The sequence below is a fragment of the Populus trichocarpa genome, chromosome 6 (genome assembly GCF_000002775.5).
Source record: "Populus trichocarpa isolate Nisqually-1 chromosome 6, P.trichocarpa_v4.1, whole genome shotgun sequence".
In the NCBI taxonomy this organism is placed as follows: domain Eukaryota; kingdom Viridiplantae; phylum Streptophyta; class Magnoliopsida; order Malpighiales; family Salicaceae; genus Populus; species Populus trichocarpa.
In genome coordinates this window covers 1842304-1866450 of record NC_037290.2, presented here as the reverse complement: position 1 = coordinate 1866450, position 24147 = coordinate 1842304, and the positions used below count along the sequence as shown (strand labels likewise).

General features: G+C 32.3%; 2 protein-coding genes and 1 pseudogene across 2 annotated transcripts in view; 2 read left to right on the top strand and 1 right to left on the bottom strand.

Annotated features, from left to right (window-relative positions):
* Nucleotides 1-21630, bottom strand: part of LOC7479634 (26S proteasome regulatory subunit 6B homolog) — an 83075-nt pseudogene extending 61445 nt beyond the window's left edge.
* Nucleotides 1-24147, top strand: part of LOC7495668 (50S ribosomal protein 5 alpha, chloroplastic) — an 83812-nt gene that overhangs the window by 56629 nt on the left and 3036 nt on the right. The gene's annotated exons all lie outside the window — the stretch shown is intronic.
* LOC18109881 (50S ribosomal protein 5 alpha, chloroplastic) lies at nucleotides 8021-10747 on the top strand. The gene is made up of 3 exons (XM_024604734.2): nucleotides 8021-8250; nucleotides 8518-8877; nucleotides 10413-10747. The coding sequence occupies exons 1-2, from the start codon at nucleotides 8166-8168 to the stop codon at nucleotides 8856-8858; spliced, it is 426 nt and encodes a 141-aa protein (XP_024460502.1). The 5' UTR covers nucleotides 8021-8165; the 3' UTR covers nucleotides 8859-8877; nucleotides 10413-10747.

Here is a 24147-nt window from a genome sequence, read left to right as displayed (position 1 = left end):
GAGGTTTTTCTAACACTTAATTGAGTTTTTAATTTTACCTATATAAATATATATTATTATACATAATAAAAAATAAAATAAAAATTTTTGTCAAACGGGCAGTTGCGCCGAAAGCAAACGGTGATTTAAAAATAAGATTTGTGGAAACTTAAGATTTGCATGTCCCCTGTCATTGGCTATAAATAGCCAGTGATAGTTCGCCAGAGAGGGGAGGGAGAAAAAAGAAAAAAAGAAAAAAAACGAGAAGAGAGATTAGATGTATACTATCCATGTTTTTTTTACTATTTCTTCAGGAGAGTAGGATATTGATTTTTATTAAAAACAATATGAAAATACCAAATATATCCTAACCGTTAGATCTAATAGTGTTTAGATCTGAACCGTTGATTTAATAAATACAATAGGGCTTACCACACTAGATTAAAACCCAAACACATCTCAGCCCTTGACAGAATCTAAGCTTTGATACCGTTGCGCCACGTCACCCGGTGTACCGAGATTTCGGTGCATCGCGTCACACCCGATCAAACCTCCGTTCATCCGGACCGTCCGATCAACCTGCAGATCCGGCCAATCACAGCCACACGAGCTTTCCATCAGAGATCCAACGGATAACAGGCCTCAGCGGCACCGGTGTACCGTGCTAACGTTCTCACCGTAGCATAACCCAGAGCATCTCTCTCCTCTCGCCGGCGACTCCCTCTCTCTCCTCTGATCTCCCATCTCCGGCCATATCAAGCTTCCAAAACACCACAGAAAGGTCGCTATCCTCATATAAAGCAAAACACCGGCTGATTCAGCGTTTGCGCCGCCCCATTTGGCCGGAACAGGGCCGCGATCGTCGGCTGCCACCGAAGCTTCAAGTCGTCGATTCTCGCTCATCAGCCATCAACGACCGTCAAGACCACCACCATAAGAATCCTCGACATCAGATCTACCAGGATCGACCATCTTTTGGCCAGAAAGCTCGCCGGAAAATCTCCCCGCCGCCAACAGTAGCCGCGCGTGTGCCACACGCGCCGCCAGTGGCATTTTCGTAATTTTCAGAGAAATTCGAGGGTATTTCAGTATTTTACCTATACAGTGACACTCAAGTGATTTTTTTGGGTTTCTACTGATATTTTTGATATTTGTTTTCATATATAAATGCTTGTAAATTTTCTTGCATGTTGTAAAAAAATACAAAAACAAAAGTCGACACGTCTCTTTTTTTAGGGACAAACGTCAATATCTTAGACGAGTCTCCTAATTTTTAGGGACTGATGTCATTTTTAACGTGTCTCCTATTTTTAGGGACCGACGTTAACCATTTGAAAAAAAACAAATTACCAATAAACCCAAAATATAATGGATTATATTCATTATTTCTTTTGGTAACCCAGACGTAACTCTCCTTTTTAGGGACAAACGTCAATATTTTAGACGAGTCTCCTAATTTTTAGGGACTGATGTCATTTTTAACGTGTCTCCTATTTTTAGGGACCGACGTTAATCATTTACAAAAATTTACAAATAAGCCCAAAATATAATCGCATTTGAATCAAATAAAAACACACAAGTAAGGGTAACCTTTCTTTTGAAAGGATGTTTTAAGGGTGGTGTCTACCTTCCCTTAATCATAACTAACCCCGTATCCAAATCTCTGGGACCAGTGTCTAATTTGGGATTTCTAGTTCCCTCAAATTACTAGATGGCGACTCCAATAAAATCTTTGTTTCCCCCAATTGAGAAAAAAAACCCTTTTTGTTAAATTAAACAAAAAAAAGCGGGAGCCGTCGCCCGACGTCGTGTATCGACAAGGGGTACAATCGAACAACAGTGAAATATGAAGGATTAAATTGAAGTTGGACAAAAATCCTTAATTTAACCCTAAACGGCGCCGTTTTGCATTAAAAAAATATCAAATGACGCGTCATCTGGTTACTAATTATCTTCTTCATTTTTTACCCAAAATGACAACTTAGAGAGCTACTTTTTAGGTATATTTAATGCCTCATATGTCTACCAAAATTGATAACACATGAACCAAAATGGTCACCTGACATCCCTCTATCCCTGAGTATGGTCCGTTCAGGCCTATTAACATCAAAACGACCCTGACACCGGCCTAAAGAGACTAACTCATGCAGCCTTGAACTGTCAGATTTGACAGTTCATGGTGCCTACAACCGAATCAATGGTTGCAATTTTTTCCCTGTGTAGACAAGATTATCCTTTTCCAACTCCTATAAATAAGGGTGAATTTCATAGCCTAAGCATGAAGGAAATCTAGTCCAAAAATCACAAAAAACCAGTCATCCCCCTGTTTCCATTTTTCTTCTCTTCCCATTAGCCTTATGTGGTTCTCTCTTCTTTCTCTCTCACCGCTGCCTTGTCAGCTGCCAACCGCCTCTCCTTCAGCTTCTTCATCATCAACTCCACCATGCTAAAATTCAGACTTTAGAATTGTTAGGATTTAATCCGATAAAATAGAGATTCTCTCATGAAGAGAGATCTGTCTTGAACCATATAAAAGACCAACGAATAGAAACTGGAGCTAGAAAAGCAATCAAATTGTTAGAAAATAATATAAATCATATTCTGGGATCTCACCTAACAGCTTAAGCTTTTAGGTGAGATGGTTCTTTGACATGGTATCAGAGCCTTGATGACCAAGTGGTCACGAGTTCGAATCTCACCATCCCCATTTATTTGATAAAAATTAAGCACAAGGTAAAGTGGACATGTGTAAGTTTCAAGCCCAAAGGGCTTTCACTAGTGGGGATGTGTGAGAAAATAATATAAATCATATTCTGGGACCTCACCTAACAGCTTAAGCTTTTAGGTGAGATGGTTCTTTGACACAAATAACAGTGCAACTTATCTTAGATAGGGTGCACTGAATGTGATGCGTCTTCCCCTTGCACAACCAGTCTTTTACGCAAACTTTCGCAGATCATAGGTTCCAGTGACTATAATACCAGGTAACGACTCTTGAACATTAATCGTAATTTTATAATTAAATCCAAAAGTTTTTTCAATACTACAACTTATCAGGAGGCATGATAAAAACCTCTGTCGTTGCAAGATAAAATCACGGGGAGACCCGCGACATCGTTTGTGGCCAAACACTTGCAATTAGATTGAATGGTTCCGTCCTTCTCCAAGCTCCATTGTTGATTCACATCTCCGTTAGATTTACACGGCTTCAACTGTACAACGTTTCCATCAAAGTAGAGATCAAGAAGCACGTCAACACACAAGTTATTTATGCCAACAATGTGTTGTGTGGACTTTGCACCAGAAACAATATCATCATTTTTTGGCACGACAGAGCGGATGATCATGTCCCTCCCAGTTTGATCTATTGCCAATGAATCCATGTTCCCAGCTTCTGTACTCGCCACGAGTACAGTCGACAAAAGATATGTTGCCAACACAATCCACAGCTTCATATTTCCTTTCAATTGTTTCATCTGTCAAAATAAAATGAGAGTTTATTGGGATTTTCACACAGATTAAATAAAATGCATTCAATATTATGTCAACTCGTACACTTTTATTGTATTTAGTCTATTATCTCTTAAAATTAAATGGAGTGGGAAAAATATGTGTGAAATCTATTCAAAGAGAGGTAGAGTAGTAGAATTTATATGGTAGTACTGAATTCTGGTACTTTTATATATATATATATATAGAAACATGTAAATAAGAAAAGGATTCTCATTATGGGATGGAGGGGGTATATGTTAATCATAATATATAGCTAAATTAAGGAAAATGGAAGTAGGCAATGAGGGAAAATTAAAGAATACGAACATTGAAAGTCTGCCCGCAGGGAACTCTTGTGAGGAAATGGGAATTCAAGAGAGGCGAGGGATGATTTCTATTGTTGCAAGTCATCTGCTTTTACAAGGGGTTCGTGGCTTCGTGCTTTTTTGTTTTCTTCAACCACGAGTTACACATTTCAAACTGTACATTTTCATCATTTATTGTAATATTTCGAGTATTTTTCACATTGTAAATATTATATCCATAAATATAATTTTGTTTACAGAAGCATTTATTTCCATTCTAATAGAATTTGAGCGCTCAAATTACATATTTTTCACTTCCTTGAATCATTCATTAGTAATGACACTCAACCAAGAAAGATAAGGAACTGTGATGATTTATATAAGATAAATAATTATATTGATAATGATGTAACACTATATTATCACTTTGATACATGTGATTATCCTATAGTATTTGAAAAAACAATAAAGGATGAAAAGTAGAGAATTGCTATGGGTGAGGAGATTTCATCAATTAAGAAAATAACACATTGAAATTGGTTTCTAGATCAAAAGAAAAAAAGTTAATAGATGTTAAGTGAATCTATAAAGAAAAGAAGAATGTGAAAGAAGAAGAAGAGAGATATAAGGCGAGATTGGAAGAAAAAAACTATAGTCAAAATTAAGCAAGGAATGAATTAGAATAAAGTTTTTGCTTTAATTGATAACATAAGCTACAAGAAATTGAAGACATGCAAGCCTGAAAGTTAATCTCATTCGAAAAAGTCACGAATCCGGTTGAAGGTTTAAAAACACAAACATGATTTGAAAAAATAAAATTAATGTTGAGTATAATGGTGAAACTACATTCATTAATTTTTAATAATGATGGAATACAAACAACATCGATACTATTAAGACAGGATATTGTGAAGAGAAAAAAAAGATGAAAGAATGATGATAATTGATATTGAGAAGGAGTGTTGAAGTTCAATATCAACCAGGATTTAAAGTTTGTAAAAATTTTAATATTAGCTAAAAGAGAAATTCTAGTTAATGTAGGAATTCTTGATGAAGCAGGACTAGTTTATCAGAATTTTTATTTAATTAGAATGTTAGATTTCTTATTAGATTAGGATTTCGTTTAATTCCTTGATTATCTAAAATTTAATGTTTGTAAATAGACCTATAATCTTAAGTATTATAGACAAGTATATAGAGATAAAAAGAAGAGTTATAAAGGTATTTTTTTTTTTTATAAAACTCTTAATAAAATATCTTTCTCTCATTCTTCTTTTTATTTTTTAGTTTTGTTGTTATAAATTAGATGTCAAATCCTATTCTTTTTTTTTCCAACGTTATAGGCTTAAAAGCAAACCATGTAATAAAAGGTATAATTTTCTTGATCGTCCATTTAACTAACCCGTCAGGAAAAATTAGAATGTCTAGTGCGTAATATGAAAAGGTGCCGTGATCCGTTCCTAAGAATCCATGTAGGCCAATATATGGCAAAGAACAACATTGACCACACCTTTCTTTGAAACTCCCATTGTTTGAATAGGTCCGAAAGATTCCTAGGGCAGCACCAAGAAAGCCCCCACCATTCTATTAATTTCAACCAAATTCTCCAGCGATAGTGACAGTGAATTGTTAAGTGATCAACCAATTCCAGCGATAGTGGCAGTGAATTAAAATTTCATCATTATTCTTTTTATTAAAATTTTTAAAATTTAAAAATATTTATAAAATTAAGTGACTTTTTCAATTTCATCGTTATTTTTTTATTAACTAAGATTAAGATTTGCATCCAGCATAATGGCGTGCCGTGTGAATTTTGTTTTTCTTTCCTGATTGATTTTTTTTTCTCTTCCCAATATCATGTACCGAGGTATAGTTCGAGCAAGCTTATCAAGTTTAACTTAATACTTTTTTTTTCATTATTTTTTGAATATTTTTGAATCTCGATTAGATTTTTTTTGTTTAAAAAAATTTATATCTTCCTGATATTTTTTCTATAATTAAAAACATGGTAAATTTATAGTATAATACAAGCCACTTGTATAGTTATTACTATGTATAAATAGTAAACATTAAAAAAAAAAATTGGTATGTATAATTTTCGGAGCTAGGGCTAGTAGCCACATGATTTTTAGACATAATTAATTCTGTTAGTAGAAGAATAATAGCTGCAACCCAGGCGGCTTTATGCTTTCACTTCAGTGCTCAGTACCTTCATTTAGTGGTGCAGTATATATTATAGTGATTATTGTTTTTTAAAATATTTTTTTTAAAAAATATATTAAAATAATATTTTTTTATTTTTAAAAAATTAAATTTAATATTAAAATAATTTAAAAATATTTAAGAAATTAATTTAAAAAAATTAAAAAAAAATCCAATTTTTTAAACAACACCTTTAAAAAAGTAAAAATAAACATGCCATTAATTTCAAATATTATTGTGCTTAGAGTGTTATTCCCCGATGGTCGAAATCCATTCAAGTTACGGACACCTGCACATTTCATATATTACGGGAGCTCTGCCCTTAATTATCAAGAAAAGAATCTATTCTCAGTATATAGAGTTTAGAGAAATACATAGGTAATATTCAACAAGCTCGCAGGTCACAAGGAAGGTGATAATGTTCTCTATTTTTTTACAACATTGGGTAAAAAAACACTCAATTGTGCTAAGAGGATGAGTAGAACTGTTGGTACTAATGGTGGTACGTGGCATGGTGGCAGCGTTGATGTAGTGAAATCTAGACGAGATAATAGAGATATTGTTATAGGAATGAGGAGAAGATTCCTTTACCAGAACCATCGACGACCAGACCAGCATGGTCGTTGGATACTGATGCAGTATGGTTCAGAATCTATTTCTGAAAACGTTGTGATCTGTAAACTTAAGATCAGTGACCATGGTCTTAAAGAATCAAGAAAAAGGAAGTCGATGGATTATTCGTCAGAAGTTATTCAAAGAAATATCAATATTGATGCGGCAATCAACTCAGGACCTACAATGGCACAATTAACACATCAAGAACCGCGGCAGATTATCCAAAATCAGGAGATGCGGCCTCTGGTGGGAACTGTTTCAATTGAGGACAATGGAGGTTCCTCAGCTACTGGAGATACTTTCTATAGTATTCAGAATATGGGGCTTGAGGCGCCGGCAATTGTCAACATCGAACCTGCCTTGCGATTCCAGCCTCAGCAAGCAAACTTCATTCAAGAACCAATGATTAGTGAACATCAACAGATGGCGTTTGCAAGTTTCAGTGATAATCAGAAGGTGCTTCAGTCAGAAGCTGTCTTTGATGGTTATGGAAGGAGCCAGAATATTGTTGAGAGTTTCTACGAGCATCCAATAATCAGCTTTGAACCTATAACGCCGCTCGCCGAAGAATCTATCATCATCGAAAATGAGGAGACCATGGGGCTTGCAACTTTCTCTACAGAAGATTATTCTGAGAATGCAGCAGCAACCGTCAACATTGAGCCAACGACAGCTAATGAAAATCAACAGATGGCGCTTGCAAGCTACAATGGTGATGAAGGGGTTTGTCCTGCTGGTGATAATGCGATAACTACTGAGGATGCAGCACCAGCAGTGAGTGCTATCCCTGTTATGGATGCTGGCTTGATCGAGTACTTGAAGAATGAGACCAACTGGTTTGCTAATTTCTAAGCATTGTTAATGGAGGAGGAGGATTCCTACCTAGATTATCAGATTTAAGGAGCTTATGGTCACGAAGATGGAAACCTATTTCTCTATGGAGTATTGATTTTCCACGCAGTTTTTTTTTTTAATGTATAGTATTATTAGTTAAACAAAAGCTGTAAACTTTTATTTACCCATCAATCAATATATTAGTATTTTTCTTCTTTGTTGTGTTTATTATTATTATTATTTGTATTAAAATTATTCATTATTTTTTTTTATAAACATGAAATATACTATAAAATATTTTAAAACCTGATTTGGTTTTTTATTTTTAAAAAATAAGTTTTTTTATTAATATGGGTTAAATTATTTTATTTTTTAATATAAAAAATTTTAAAATTTATTTGGATAAAATCTTATTTGTTTTTGTATTTTAAAAATATTTTAAAAAAAATTTGAAATTTGTTTTTTAAATTAATAATTGTTAGTGTTTTTAGATATTTTCATGTGCTAATATTAAATATAATTTTTAATATTTTAATATATTTTTAAATAAAATAAAAATTATTTTAATAAGTAGCTGAACATACTCCGCAAACTCTCTATTAGATCAACTTGATCATGGGTCATCCCGCAGTTTAGCTGATAGATTTTAATTGGACTGTTTCTTTCCTTCCTTCTTTATCTAGGGTTTATGTGATTGCAAATTAGGATTTCCGAGAAAGAGCAGGCAAAAAATTACAAATGGCTCTTCTTGTCTCTGTACCAATTTCCTCTTCATCTTCTTTATATGGCGTTTCATCAACCAGGGTCACTCTTGGTCTCCCATGTAAGTCTCTCTCTATCGCCAATTTTAGCTCCTACTCTGTTTCTAGGAAAGATGATGAAAAGGGAAAACAGGGGGCTTGGTGAAGAAAATGAAAAGGAATATTTTTTTTCCTTTTTGGGTTTTCTTTCAAACATGATTTGTGCATTTTCCATTGTTTGGTTGAACTTGATTTTAGGTATCCTGGTTTTGCCTCATCCAATTTTCTTTGAGTGCCTACTTTTGGTTTTATTTATACTCTGAAATCCATGGATTGGTACTGGTTTTCAGCTTGCAGGTTACCCATTGGTGTACTCTCAAAGTCTTTTGATGGAATTTGCTTAAGCACCCCCGTGGGAAAGGGTTTAATGAAAGTTAAGGCGTTGTCTGACAGTAAGGGGACAAGTCCAGATAGTGGGCAACCTGTGTCTGAAAGTGATGATGAAGAGGAGGATGTGGTTCTTGATAAAATTCCTTTGGATTCAAAGCTGCAGCTGAAGCTTGAGCACAAGATGAAGATGAAGTTGGGGAAGAAGATAAGGCTTAGGAGTAAGAAGCTTGATCGGAAGCGAGGGATGAGGAAGAGGGGACAGTGGCCACCATCAAAAGTAAACAAGTTGAAGAATGTCTAAACTGCCTGTTGTTTTGCAGGTGCATTTCCTATCTCAAATAATGATCTAAAATTTGCAGGTTTCTCTTTTGTATTCTATAGAGTTGATTTCTTTATGAAGTCATGTAAATGTGGATTGATTGATGTCCACGTGTCATGGAATTGAATCAGAGATCATGGAGATTTTTGCTTGTGCTTCTTTTCATGATAATTGATAACTAAAATTAACTTGTTTGTCTGTAATTTTGTGTTAATTGTGCAGTGTTTTTGTTGAGTGAGTGAATCAGGTGTGATTCTTTATGAAATTTCGATGAGTTTGATTGAGTTGGTGGATGAAAAGAGGAGAAATAATCTCGTTTGTTTGAAATAAAATAGGATAGAGATTAAGACACTGAGAGATTTTCTTACAAGAGGAAAGGAGTTTTTGAAAAAGAGAAGAACAAACATAGAGAAGAAAGAAGTTATGTGGTTGTTTCAAGGGTGAACCACTAGTATTCTCGTGGTGGAAGCTTGATGGTATTTAGGAATCTACTGTAGCCATTGTGTAAATAGTCACTCTGTGCTAGTAAGGCACAGAGATGAATATATATTAACTTCAGTTTGAGTCCCTCAAGACCTTTTTTTTCCTGATGTATGTGCATTCTATTATATAGCCCTATTGCTATTGAACTGATCTGTGCTCATTGTCTTTCATGGATCAAATTGTGCTCAGGAAAGATCTTTGTGAAATATTTCCTAAGGAACAAATGCACTTTCTCACAAAGCTTACAAACTGTCATTCATCTGTGTCCGGTTTGCTGCACCATGATCTTCCAATCACCTCAATTCTCAAATTTATCCACTCTTTAGTCACAGCGGTTAGGTTTAACTATTGAACTGCTCTATGTTCATTGTCTTTCATGGACCAAATTGTGCTCAGGAAAGGTCTTTATGAAATATTTCCTAAGGAACAAATGCAATTTCTCACAAAGTTTACAAACTGCCATTCATCTGTGTCCGGTTTGCTGTACCATGATCTCCCAATCACCTTAGTTCTCATATATATCCACTCTCTAGTCACAGCGGTTAGGTATCACTATTGAACTGCTCTAAGCTCATTGTCTTTCACTTTCATGGCTCAAATTGTACTCAAGAAAGGTATCTATGAAATATTTCCTTATCGAACAAATGCAATTTCTCACAGAGTTTACAAACTGTCATTAATCTGTGTCCTGTTTGCTGTACCATGATCTCCCAATCACCTCAGTTCTCAAATTCATCCACTCTTTAGTCACAGCCGTTGGGTATAAAGCCTTGTTTGAGGGATATTTTATTTCTCTGGTAATATTGAATAACTCCTCCAGATTCTGTCTTGGTCTTATTCTCAGTAGGAAATTGTTCAGCAAAAAACCATTTCTTTCTCCTTTGTATGAAGTTTAAAAAACCCCAGAATTCAACAAAAAGAGAAGACAAAACTGATTATTTTTGGGCACTGGATTCAAGTGATGGAAGTTAATCTGTCCACTTTCTGACTTGTATGAGCTTTCAGTTTGAGGATATATATTTTTCGTTACAAAATTCGTATTTGATGTAACAGACTGAGCAGATGCAGATTCCCTACAACAGAGATTCAGCGGTGCTTGTGATGTTATTCAGTCAAAAACATCCCTTCTCTTTCTGTTCAGTTTCAACGTCCATGAAGTTGGAGAATGAAGATTATAGCCGTATAAATAATACTTGAAGGAGCCTATCAAACATAAACTTTTGGCCTCATCAGGCTCAGTTCCAACCCTTTTTTGTAGCCTGGACGAGCCATTCATTCCATGCTAGGCATTCTTGCCTGTTCTGTATGTGTAAACTTTCCTTTAAGCACTTGTTAAAAGATTGTATATTCAGTACATCATGTAATTGCCATTATTTTGCCGCTTCAAATTTGAAACTAGGTAGCATGCCCTTTAACCATTTTCATGTGAGACTGAAAAAAGTGGATTCCATGTGTCCCAAGCCCACTAGACCACAGACCGCCAGGTAACATGGGTTACTTTCAGGCCTTGAGTCTAGCCTTCACGAGCTGAATAGAGGAATAGAACACTGTCAAGAATTCAAGATGAAGACTTGCTAAGCCCAGACCCATGGTCACAGAAGCTGGACTAGCTTAGATTTGGTGGAAATAGAGATTTAAAATCTTAATAAATAGGATAAACAGGGACTCGAAACAATAATTTAGATCTAAAACTATAATAACAAAGAACATTAGAGTTAGATCCATGAAGATCTAGAACTCATTTATTCAAAATAGAAAAAAATATTACGTGCTAGAAAAAGTTTAGTTATTGGAGGTCACAATAACACTTTGACATTATAAAAAAGATAGGTTGACCCTGTAACTAAAAACTTCATCAAATTCATAGGTAGACATCAACTTCGTAGTGAAAATATCATCTTAAGCTCTAAGCACGCCTTCATCTCGAAGGACAATCCCCTTTTCATCTACATTGAACACTTGCTTTCATAGAAGAAAAGATCAATGTAGGACATATAATTTGTTGACCCTGTAACAAAGAATATTTTTTTTAGAGAGATTCTGATTTTTAGAGAGATTCAACTATATTTAAAAAATGTAACACAACTAATAGAATAAAGCTATCCATCCCACAATATTTATGCTAAGTTCGCTTTGCAAAATAATATTAATAATTGAATTAAAAAAAAACTCATTAAATAAATACTTTGAGTTTTTATATGACAATATTGCATACTCAAACATCATATATAGGGAATTGAAAATAATATGGATATTGGATCAACATTGGTTTCCAAGGTGAGTAGGGGTTTAGGATCGAGCCATCCTTTTGTACTTTTCAACAGGGACGATCATTTTTTATTCGGTTCGGTTCGATTTTTATTTTTTAAAAAATAACCAAACTGGTTTTTTTTTTTAAATAAAAAAACCAAAACCGAACCGAAACCAGTTCAAACCGATCTGTTTCGGTTCAGTTATTTTAGAATAAAAATCAGTTCAAACCGATCTGTTTCGGTTCAGTTATTTTAGAATAAAAATCAGTTCAAACCGATCTATTTCGGTTCAGTTATTTTAGAATAAAAATCAGTTCAAACCGATCTGTTTCGGTTCAGTTATTTTAGAATAAAAATCAGTTCAAACCGATCAGTTCCTGTTCAGTTTGGTTTGACTCAGCTTTTTACCGGTTTGGCTCGGTTTTTTTTGTTTGGGTTCAGTTTCGGATTTTTCCAGCCATGATTTTCCCCAATTATAGCATTTGCTCCCTACCTTGTTGCAGTCAGAGAAAAGGATTCTCATTATGGGATGGAGGGGGAATATGGTAATCATAATATATAGCTAAATTAAGGAAAATGGAAGTAGGCAATGAAGGAAAAAGAATACGAACATTGAAAGTCTGTATGCAGGGAACTCTTGTTTGAGAGGAAATGGGAATTCAAGAGAGGCGAGGGATGATTTCTATCGTTGCAAGTCATCTGCTTTTATAAGGGGTTCGTGGCTTCGTGCGCTTCTTGTTTTCTTCAACCACGAATTACACATTTCAAACTGTACATTTCTATCATTAATTGTAATAATTCGAGTATTTTTCACATTGTACGTAAATCTTATATCCATAAACATAATTTTTGTTTACAGAGGCATTTATTTTCATTCTGATAGAATTTGAGAGCTCAAATTACATGTTTTTCACTCCCTTGGATCATCCATTATAAGGAAGATGAATCATCTTATTTTCAAGCCTTACTATCCAACCTTATCTAACATTATGAAAAGAGGATCAACGGCAGAATCCAATTACAAGTCAATAAGGGTTCGAATCTCTGATTTATATGATTATAATTATTTTCCTTTTAAAACTCTTAATTGTAAGGCTATAAATAGTGAATGTAGAACATTCATCAGCATTAAGAAATTAAATCTCAAATAAATCAAGAAACTTTTTCTAAACCTTCTCTTCCTTCTTGAGTCTCGTCATTGGAGTTTTTATTGAGAGGCTACCATGAATGCTATCCCATAAGAAGTAATTGAAGCATTGGAGTCTGGACTTCAAACTCTAAGTTTTTTTTATTTATTTACAAGCAAAATAGTTGAAGCCTAGAAAAGGCAAAAACAGCAACCCAAGGGGTTAGCTGTAAAATACATCAGTTAAACGACAAGAGCCAAGCAAAAGAGACCTGGGAAAACACAAAGACTAGAAATACAACAATAAAAAAACTCCAGCCGGACCCAACTGATGCAAAATATTTTTTTTTAATATATTAAAATATTTTTTTTCATAAAAACTTTAAAATTATCAGAAAATACTAAAAAACACTAATTTAATATTTTTTCATGTTAAATATGTTTTTGAAACGCATCCAAATATAATTTCAAACGCAAAAATAAACGAATTCTAAAATGATAAAAATTATGTCTTTTTATATAGATGATCTGATTGCTTTGTTAGCATTGCGGTTTAGACAATTTTCAATATACTTTCTTTTGAAAGATTGAAAATTAATGTATTTTTCTGGTTTTTTACATCATTTTAACCTATTCAACAATAACAATATCATTAAAAATTATTCAAAAGCATAAATTTCAACTCAAATGCAATTTAATTTAAAACTCGTCTAAACCACAATACTAAATATATATTTAGAGAGGAGGAATAAATAACTATATCTCTTACCACTTTTTACCCAATTTGATTAAATAATTAATCAAGTTGCAAAAGCAACCGTGAGGAAGTTTCCTATCAACAGCATCACAAGGTGGCATGGAACCCAAAAGAGCATAATCACGCATGAGATAATCTTCTATTTGTGTGCTTGTGGAGGCCTGATGTCCCCACATTGCTAAATAATATGCGTGTTAAGTGTTATTTCTAAAGGTTAGCACACCTTAATAAAATCCCTCCCAGTTTGATCTTCTGCCAATGAGTCCATGTTCCCAGCTTCTGTACTCGCCACGAGTACAGTCGACAAAAGATATGCTGCCACCACAAACCACAGCTTCGTATTTCCTTTCAATTGTTTCATCTGTCAAAATATACGTGAAGATGATCAAAATCTATATTTGTTAATTAATAATTAATATCAGTAAGTTTTTACATCCTATAAAGAGAGTTTTATTGGGATTTTCACACAGATTAAATAAAAAGCATTCAATATTATGTCAACTCATACACTTTTATTGTATTTAGAGTATTATCTTTTAAAAATAAATGGAGTGGGAAAAATATGTGTGAAATCTATTCAAAGAGAGATGTAGAGTAGTAAAATTTATATGGCAGTACTGAAATTCTTGTACTTTATATATATATATATATATATATATATATATATATATATATATATATATATATTGAAACATGTAAATAAGAAAAGGATTCTCATTATGGGATGGAGGGGTTATATGCTAATCATAATATATAGCTAAATTAAGGAAAATGGAAGTAGGCAATGAGGGAAAAAGAATACGAACATTGAAAGTCTGTATGCAGGGAACTCTTGTTTGAGAGGAAATGGGGATTCAAGAGAGGCGAGGGATGATTTCTATCGTTGCAAGTCATCTGCTTTTATAAGGGGTTCGTGGCTTCGTGCGTTTCTTGTTTTCTTCAACCACGAATTACACATTTCAAACTGTACATTTCTATCATTAATTGTAATAATTCGAGTATTTTTCACATTGTACGTAAATCTTATATCCATAAATATACTTTTTGTTTACAGAGGCATTTATTTTCATTCTGATAGAATTTGAGCGCTCAAATTGAAGATATAGAAGCCCAAAGTTAATCTCATTTGAAAAAATTATGAATCCAGTTGAAGGTTTAGAAAAACAAACATGGTTTGAAAAAATAAAATTAATATTAAGTATAATGGTAAAACTACCTTCATTAATTTTTTATAATGATGAATACAAACAACATCGATACTATTAAGATAGGATATCATGAAGAGAAAAAAAAAATTAAAAAATGATGACAATTAATATTAAAAGGGAATATTGAAGTTTAATATCAACTAGGATTTAGAGTTTTTAAGAGTTTTAATATTAGTTAAATGAGGAATCCTAGTTAATGTAAGAATCATTGATGAAGAAGGATTTATAATAAATTAATTTATTAGAATTCATATTTAATTAAAATGTTAGATTCCTTAGTAGATTAGAATTTCGTTTGAATAGTTTAATTATTTAATTATTTAAAACTTGATATTTGTAAATAGACTTGTAATCTTCAATATTATAGACAAATATAGAGAAATATAAAGAAGAGTTATAAAGGTGTATTCTTCGAACAAAATTCTTAATAAAATATCTTCCTTTTTATTTTTTAGCTTTGTTATTTATATATATCAAATCCTATTCTTTTTTTCCAACGTTGTAGGCTTAAAAGCAAACCATGTAATAAAAGGTCTAATTTTCAGTCAACAGCATCTTCACAAGGTCAAAATCCATTTCAATGTAGAGTTCGGACACCTTTCCCTTTCATGCCCACCGTTCTCTTTCTCAGTATCATGATCCGACGGTAATTAGTTCCCCTTCGAGATACATGGTCAAGCATCTTGGCATCCCGTCCACAAATAACCGACGCATCCAGCATAATGGTGTCAGGCACGTGTTAATTTTTTTTCTTTTTTTTATTTAATTTTTTCTAATATAAGCAAGTTCACTTGGCTTAACACTTTTCTTTTCAGTACTTTTAAATATTTTTGAATCTCGATTCAATAATTATAATCTTAGATTTTTTTGTTTTAAAAAATTTATATCTTCTTTATATTTTCTTTATGATAAAAAAACATGGTAAATCTATAGTTATTACTATGTATAAATAGTAAACATTAAAAAAAAAAACTTGGTATGTACATTTTTCGGAGCTAGGGCTAGTAGCCACATGATTTTTAGACATAAATTCTGTTAGTAGAAGAATAATAGCTGCAACCCAGGCGGCTTTATGCTTTCACTTCAGTACTCAGTACCTTCATTTAGTGGTGCAGTATATATTACAGTAATTATTGTTTTTTAAAATATTTTTATTTAAAAATATATTAAAATACTGTTTTTTTATTTAAAAAAATTAATTTTAATATTGTCACATTAAAATAATGTAAAAATATTTAAGAAATTAATTTTAAAAAATTCCAATTTTTTAAACAACACCTTTTAAAAAATAAAAATAAACATGCCATTAATTTCAAATATTATTATTCCTCGATGGTCAAAATCCATTCAAGTTACGGACACTTGCACATTTCATATATTAAACAAGGTTGTCAATTCTGTTTCGGTAGGTATTTTGTTTTTTCAATTGAAATGGAATGTTTCAGTTTCGGAGTGTTTCGGCGTGCCGTTTCGGAGTTGTACTGTTTATATATATATTCAACAAACATAATTCAAATTCAAGATTAATTATAAATTATGCAATACAAACACAATGCCAAACAAATATAATTTCAAAATTTAAAATATTTTCAAATAGTCAAGATTAAATAGATCTTTAACTTAAAGTAATTCAACTTAAACAAAATATCAAAATATTATGAAAGTAAAATGTTTTAACACAAATATTTTAAATATAAAGTTAGGTCAATGTTATCAAAGCTAATGGGATCTAAAGCATCAATTGTTTTGCTCAAATTCCTACAAAGTATAAACATGAAAAAAACAACATAAATATAAACCGTATATATTAGTGATAAATCTAATTTAAAAAAATTAATATCATTGTTAATAAAAATAGTAATAATAATTTTCAATATTATTATTAATATCATTGTTATTGAAAATAGTAATGAAAAACAGCTTTTTATAATTGTGTGGTTTAATTAATGAAATTGAAGCAGGTTCAATTTGATTCAATGACTTTTCAAAACCGGAACGGAACATGTAGAATGGAACCGAAACATTCCAGCCGAAATTTAGCCGAAAAATCCGAAACGGACCGAGATTTAAAATGAGATGAAAATTATTTCGTTTTGTTCTGTTTTTTGAATTGGTATGAAATGTTTCGGTCATTCCAAACAAAACGTAATGAAATTGACAACCTTGATATTAAGGGAGCTATGTATCCTTAATTATATATATAAAAAGAATCTATTCTTAGTATAATCGATAGAGTTTTGAGAAATACATAGAGTTTTGACCGGAATCCGAATTCCCATAGGTCAGTGGATTGCATTAAAGGAGTCCTATGCGAGTTCTAAGTTCAACCCAATACTTTGTCAGAAAGAAGCCCGATGTGACGGTTATCTTGCTGACAGAGCGAGATCGGATTAAAGTTTAAAGAAATTAAATACTGTAGATTCATTTTTTCACTAATTATCAACCATGAGATTTAAAAAAAAAATCAATTTTTTTTAATATTAATCCGAAAGCCATACAATTTCTCATAATCAAGATATCATGAATTGTTGTTGTATATACTTTTGAGCTTCTTTACATGTGCGGATGTTGGTCAAATTAAATCCGTTTCCGCGGTGGACACTGCCATATGTTTGCCTTTTGGACACTTACCTTCGGTGCATTATCCATTTCTCGTAATCAAGATTAGAGGTTTGAATTAAGTTGAAGTCTTACCTTTGTAGTTACTTCCTGATACAGAGAAGAAATCAATCAAGCAGGTTAACTAGCAAATACCAGTTTAAAGTGTGTTTAGGTGGGAGATAGTGGTTGCTTTTCATGAAAAGCATATAATTTTTTTGCTTTTAGAAAATGTGATTTATACATTTTTTTAAAAAGTCATTAAACCTTCCACCCAAACTACACATGTCAATTAGAACAGATCGTGGAGTACAAGAAGCAGGGTAACCGTTGCTTGTGCCGTCAAAAAATTGAACGGTTGAATTGAGATTTAGAATTTAACTGGTTTAAGATATTAACTCTAGTTAACGAGTGAGTTTAATCTATATTTACAAGTTTTGTATTTTTTTGATATTTTTTTTTATGATGAAAAAAAATAGTTGGCTTTAATTTTATTTTTTTATTAAATTATTTATTAATTACATCCCTGACATTTAACTTGAGATAATACTTTAGTGAATTTTGTTTTTTTAATTATTTTCTTAGAAATTAATATTCTTTATTTTTTTATATTTTTTTCTATTGAGTTATCTTGGTATCATGTGTTCAGTTATGGATTAAACAGGTTCACCGGATTTGACTTGACCCTTTATTTTCATTGCTTTTTAATATTTTTGAATCTCGGCTCAATATATAATAATAATCTTAGATTTTTTTGGTTTTTTTTTTATATAATTACATCTTCTTAATATATTTTTCTATGATAAAAAAACATAGTAAATTTATAATATAATACGAGCCATCATTCTGGTTATTATTATATAGAAATAGTAAACATTACAACAACCAACGTACAATTTTTGGAGCTAGGGCTAGTAGTCACATGATTTTTAGACCTAAAATCTGTTAATGAAAGAAAATCTTGATTGCTAGCATATGGCCACAGCCAAATTAAGGTAGTAATTAGCCATGACAGAAATAATATATATTAAAAGATTAGAGGTTGGAATTAAGTTGAAGTCTTACCTTTGTAATTACTTCCTGATACGGAGAAGAAATCAATCAAGCAGGTTAACTAGCAAATACCAGTGTAAAGTGTGTTTAGGTAGGAGGTATAGTGGTTGCTTTTCCATGAAAAGCATATATATAATTTTTGCTTTTAGAAATTGTGATTTATACCTTTAAAAAAAAGTCATTAAACCTCCCACCCAAACACAAACTTCGTCAATCAGAACAGATCGTGGAATACAAGAAGCAGGTAGCCGATGCATTTGCCGTCAAAAAGTCACCTGCTTTTGAAGACCACCTTCAGGCTAGTTCTGCAGCTAAATGATGGGTAAAGAAAAAGGTTAAATTTATCGCTAATATATATATTCCAGTCCTCAGTTATGAATATTCTTCTATCCACTTACTTTGTATATTTATTTAGGTGACCACTAAATAAAAAAATTTCATGATGGTGCTCATCAAGTAATTAATATATAATATTCTATTAATTACTCTTTAATATTCACTTTAAATTAAAAGATAAATATAAAAAAATAAAAATTATAAAACCTATAACCTCCCAAGAATATCTATCTAAAATTTATTTCTAAAAAAAAAGAGAGAGAATAAAGCTTATAATCTACTAAAAATAATAAAATTATTTTCCACCTAAAATTTATCTCTCACTTGCATGTATTTTTTTTTTCCAATTACTCCGAAAGCCATAAAATTTCTCATAATCAAGATATCATAATTTTGAGCTTCTTTGCACACGCGCGGCGGCTAGGCTTATTTATGCTTTCACTTCACCTCTCCATCACCCATCCACGTGTGAAAGTTGGCTCACAAGGTCAAATTATAAATCCGTTTCCACGCTGGACACTGCCATTTCATGTTTGGCCGTCCCCTCTTCCTTCGGTGCATGTCTGTCTACCTCTATATAATTAATCACGGCACCCTATCCTTAGTTATCCAAACAAAAACCTATTCTCAGTACACTCACTGCTCTCGTTTCTCATTGTTAAGATCACAAACCTGTTCTTGTTTGCACAATGCAAGACATTCTTTCTCGCTTACCTCCAGGATTCAGGTTCCTCCCCACTGACGAGGAATTGATCAGATATTACCTACACCGCAAGGTCCATGGACGTTTAACCCCCGAAGAGGCCGATGTGATCAAGCTCTGCAATCTTTACGGAGAAGGAGCACGACCACCCTGCGAAATATTCAAGCTCGCAGGTCACAAGGGAGGTGATGATGCTCTCTATTTTTTCACAATATTGATTAAGAAAACACTCAATAGTAGTACTCAGAGGATGAGTAGAACTGTTGGTACTGATGGCGGTACGTGGCATGGTGACGGTGTTGAAGAAGTGATATGTAGACTAGATAATACAGAGTTTAAAGGAACGAAGAGAAGATTCCGTTACCAGAACAAACAACGACCAGACCAGCATGGTTGTTGGACACTGCTGGAGTATGGTTCAGAATCTATTTCTGAAAACGTTGTGATCTGTAAACTTAAGATCAGTGACCATGGTCTTAAAGAATCAAGAAAAAGGAAGTCGATGGATTCATCAGAAGTTATTCAAAGAACTGTCAATATTGATGCGGTAATCAACTCAGGACCTACAATGGCACAATCAGCACATGATCAAGAACCGCGGCTGCTTATCCAAAATCAGGAGATGTTGCCTCTGGTGGGAACTGTTTCAAATGAGGACAATGGAGGTTTCTCAGCTACTGGAGATACTTTCTATAGTATTCAGAATATGGGGCTTGAGGCGCCGGCAATAGGCAACATCGAACCTGTCTTGCCATTCCAGCCTCAGCAAGCAAACTTCATTCAAGAACCAACGATTGGTGAACATCAACAGATGGCGTCTGAAAGTTTCAATGAGCATCCAATAATCAGCTTTGAACCTATAATGCTGCTCTCCGAAGAATCTAACATCATCGAGAATCAGGGGATCATGGGGCTTGCAGATATCTCTACAGAAGATTATTTTGAGAATGCAGCAGCAAACGTCAACTTCGAGACAATGACGTCGGCTAATGAAAATCAACAGATGGAGCCTGCAAGCTACAATGGTGGTGAACGGGTTTGTCCTGCTGGTGATAATGCGGTAACTCCTGAGAATGCAGCACCAGCAGTGAGTGCTATCCCTGCTCTGGAAGATGACATGCTCGAGACCTTGATGAATGATACCTACTGGTTAGAGAATCTCCAAGCAATGCCAAGGGAGGAGGAGGATTCCTAGCTAGATTATCAGTTTTAAGGAGCTTATTTATGGTCACGAAGATGGAAACCTATTTCTCAATGGAGTATTGATTTTCCATGCAGTTTTTTTTTTTTTTTTAATGTATAGTATTATTAGTTAAACAAAAGCTGTAAACTTTTATTTACTCATCAATCAATATATTAGTATTTTTCTTCTTTGTTGTGTTTTTATTATTATTATTATTATTATTATTATTATTTGTCTTGAAATTATTCATCACAAATATCTTTTCAAAACCTCAAATTCAATCCAAGGAAGCTCCTCCAGCGCAAAAGAGCAAAAAAACTAATCAATCTACAAAACCTCAAATGCAAACCCTAATTACAGAACCCTCACCACAGAATCCCAATTCAAAACAAACCCTAATTTCAAAAATCGAACTCTAGCAAACAAAAAAAAACTACCCTTAATTAACCCCAACTTACCAAACCCTAGCTAATCAAATCACAAAATCACCAATTTTAGAAACCCCAAATCCAAAACCCCCCAAAAAAGACTTTTTCACATACATTATAAGTAACATCAGGTTTCTCACTCTGACTAAGCAGAGAAATACTAGAATCAGCCTGGGTGGCAAAACATCAACAAGAGCATTCGATTGCCCATGCAAAGCCATAGAAGTCGATGCCTTCAACAATTCCCAATTAATCGTACTCAAAATCCTCACATAATAATTCTTCGAACCCGTAGTAGACCCAACAATCCCATTATTCTGATCCACCATCTCCATAAACTGCCCGCTTACAAGCGGGACCGACTGGATCCGCTTCACCTCTTCTTGCGCACGAAGTAGCTCTCGTTTCAGATTCTTCTGCTCATCCTTGACATACTCCTCTTGTATGTCAATGAATTCTAGCTGCCTTTGCAAAGATTTGAAGCGGCTGTAGAGGTTGTCGTCTTCCGTGGGTACTGCTGTTGGGTCGGGTACAAGGTCCGATCTTGGCTCCACTGTCGCGGCGGGTCTCAGGTCAAGTACCATTGTCGACATGATGCGTTGATTTGGAGAGAGAGAGAGAGAGAGAGAGAGATGGTTGGGGTGCAATGCAAGAAATCCGGGATGGTTTTACTATTTTGTCCCACGGTTGAAAAATTTGAAGCCTTTGTTGTAGGGTTATTTCGATTTTTTTATAGGATCATTAGTTATTAAAAGTTTGAATAAGAATATAATAGTTTTTTCATGTATTATATTTATTTGTATAGTAAAAATAATATCAATAAAATCAAGATATGTTGATTATGAAAAAAAAAATTATCTTTAATAATTTTTTAAATAGTAAAAATACATCTCTAGTCTTGAAAAAGATAAAAAAATAATAATAATAGTAAGATTTATATATGAGGTATTTTTGTGTTTTCACATGGTTTTTGTGTAATTTCCATTAACACAGAGGCACCGTAGCTTTCCATATAAAATATTGTGAATTGCTATAATGTTTTTTCACATTTTGTTTTTCCTTGAATACATATTTTTTTTACCCTTTTTTTTTTTGCTATGATTTTTTTTTAAATTATTTTTATCTATTTCAATTTTTAATATTGAATTAGTTGAGAATTTAGTTTTGTAATTTTTTTATTTTTATTTTGTCTTTCTATGAGATTGTCATATTTTACAAGTTTGTCAAGGTAACTCAAGTTACCCTATTTTCTAGATCTGGTGGTTTTTTAAATTGAATTTGACTTTTTTATAGTCTGTTTTTTGTTATATTATTAAAAAAATATAGTTTTAGAGAAAAACCATGATATTAAACTTTATAAAATAACAAAAACTAAAGGATGTGGGGGAAACCACTATTCACTCAACACCCATTACACTGTCAATTACAATAGCAATCCACAATGTTTTGATTCTTTTTTTTTAGTTTTGGTTATAATGTTTTTTTCAAATCTAATTTTATCAATTTTATCTTTTAAAATTGAAATTATTGAGAATTTAGCTTCGTAATTTGCTTCTTTTATTTTCACTTTATATGAGATTAGCGTGGTTTACGGGTTTGCCAAGGTAACTCATGTTACCTCAGTTTATGAGTTTAGTGGGTTTTTTTTAATTGAACTTAATTTTTATTATACTCTATTTTTTTCTCATACAGTTAAAAAAATAGTAGAGAAAAATCATGTTATTAAATTTTATAAAGTAATAAAAATTAAATGGTGTGAGGAAACCATTGTTTACCACACACATTACATAGTAAATGACAATAGTAATCTACAATGTTTTGCTTCCTTTCTTTTTTCTTTTCTATTATGATTTTATTTCAATTTTATTCTGTTAATTTTATCTTTTAATACTGAGATAGTTGAGAATTTAGATTTATAACATGTTTCCTTCTTATTTTACCTTTTTATAAGATTAGCATGGTTTGAAAGTTTGTCAGGGTAACTTAGATTACCCTAGTTTAAGAGTTTGGTATGGTGTTTTTTTTTTTAATTGAACTTGATTTTTTTATTGTCTATTTTTTTATATATAATTAAAAAAATAGTTTAAAAAACGTTAATAAATTTTATAAAATCCATGGACCTATTCAAGATTTGGCTTGTTGACTTGGTTCGTGGGTCTGGCAAGTTTAACTTTTTTAAAATAGTTTTTTTTTAACCCTTGGATACTATGTTAATTAAGAATTCAATTTCATAATTAGTTTTTTTTTTGCCTTTTATAAGGGTATCGTGATCTAAAAAAAAATCTTGGTACCAAGCTGATATTTGATTGTATAATCATTTATTTTTATTATCATATAGCTAAATAAAAGTAATTTTAAAAAAAATTTATAATTCTAGTGGAGTCCATAACTCAGTTCACAGGTTTAACGTATTAGCCCAACTTACCCGATTCACAGATTTGACGAGTTTATCTACTAATAAGATATGATTTTTTATTTATTTATGGTCTTCTAATTGTTTTTTTTTGTTTTTTTATTTCATTATTTAATATCGGATTGATTGAGAAGTGGACTACATTATTGATTTTTGTTTAATTTCTAGGGATAATTGTTTTAAATAAGTATATTATTGATTTTTGTTTACTTTCCAAGAATAATTGTCTTCAGTAAGTGTTCAATTTTATAAGCATATATTTTTATTATATAATTAAATAAAAAAATTATTAAACAGAATAGAGTCCATGATCCGGGTAACGAGGGGGCTAGGTGGATCAAATATTTCATTATCTCAATATTTTTTAAAAAAATTATCATCTTGAAGTTTTTTTTAAAGTTAAATTATATTTTTATTGATTATTAAGATTGCATTTGAACCTATAAAATCAATTAATTTAAATTAAATTAACTCTCATATAATTTAATTAAAATTTTAAATTTAATAAACAATTGAATAAATTTTTTTAAAAATTAATACCAGATTTAATAACTCTATAAAAAAAATCTTCAATAGCTTTAATATTTTTTCACGGAGCGCCAGTTAATATGCTAGTATTCCGTGTTAGATCATGGGTCAGCCCGCAGCATAGCTGCTAGATTTTAGGCTTTATTTGTTTCATGAAAAGTGGTTTTTGGGAAATCACTTTCTAAACTTTCCTGTGTTTGTTT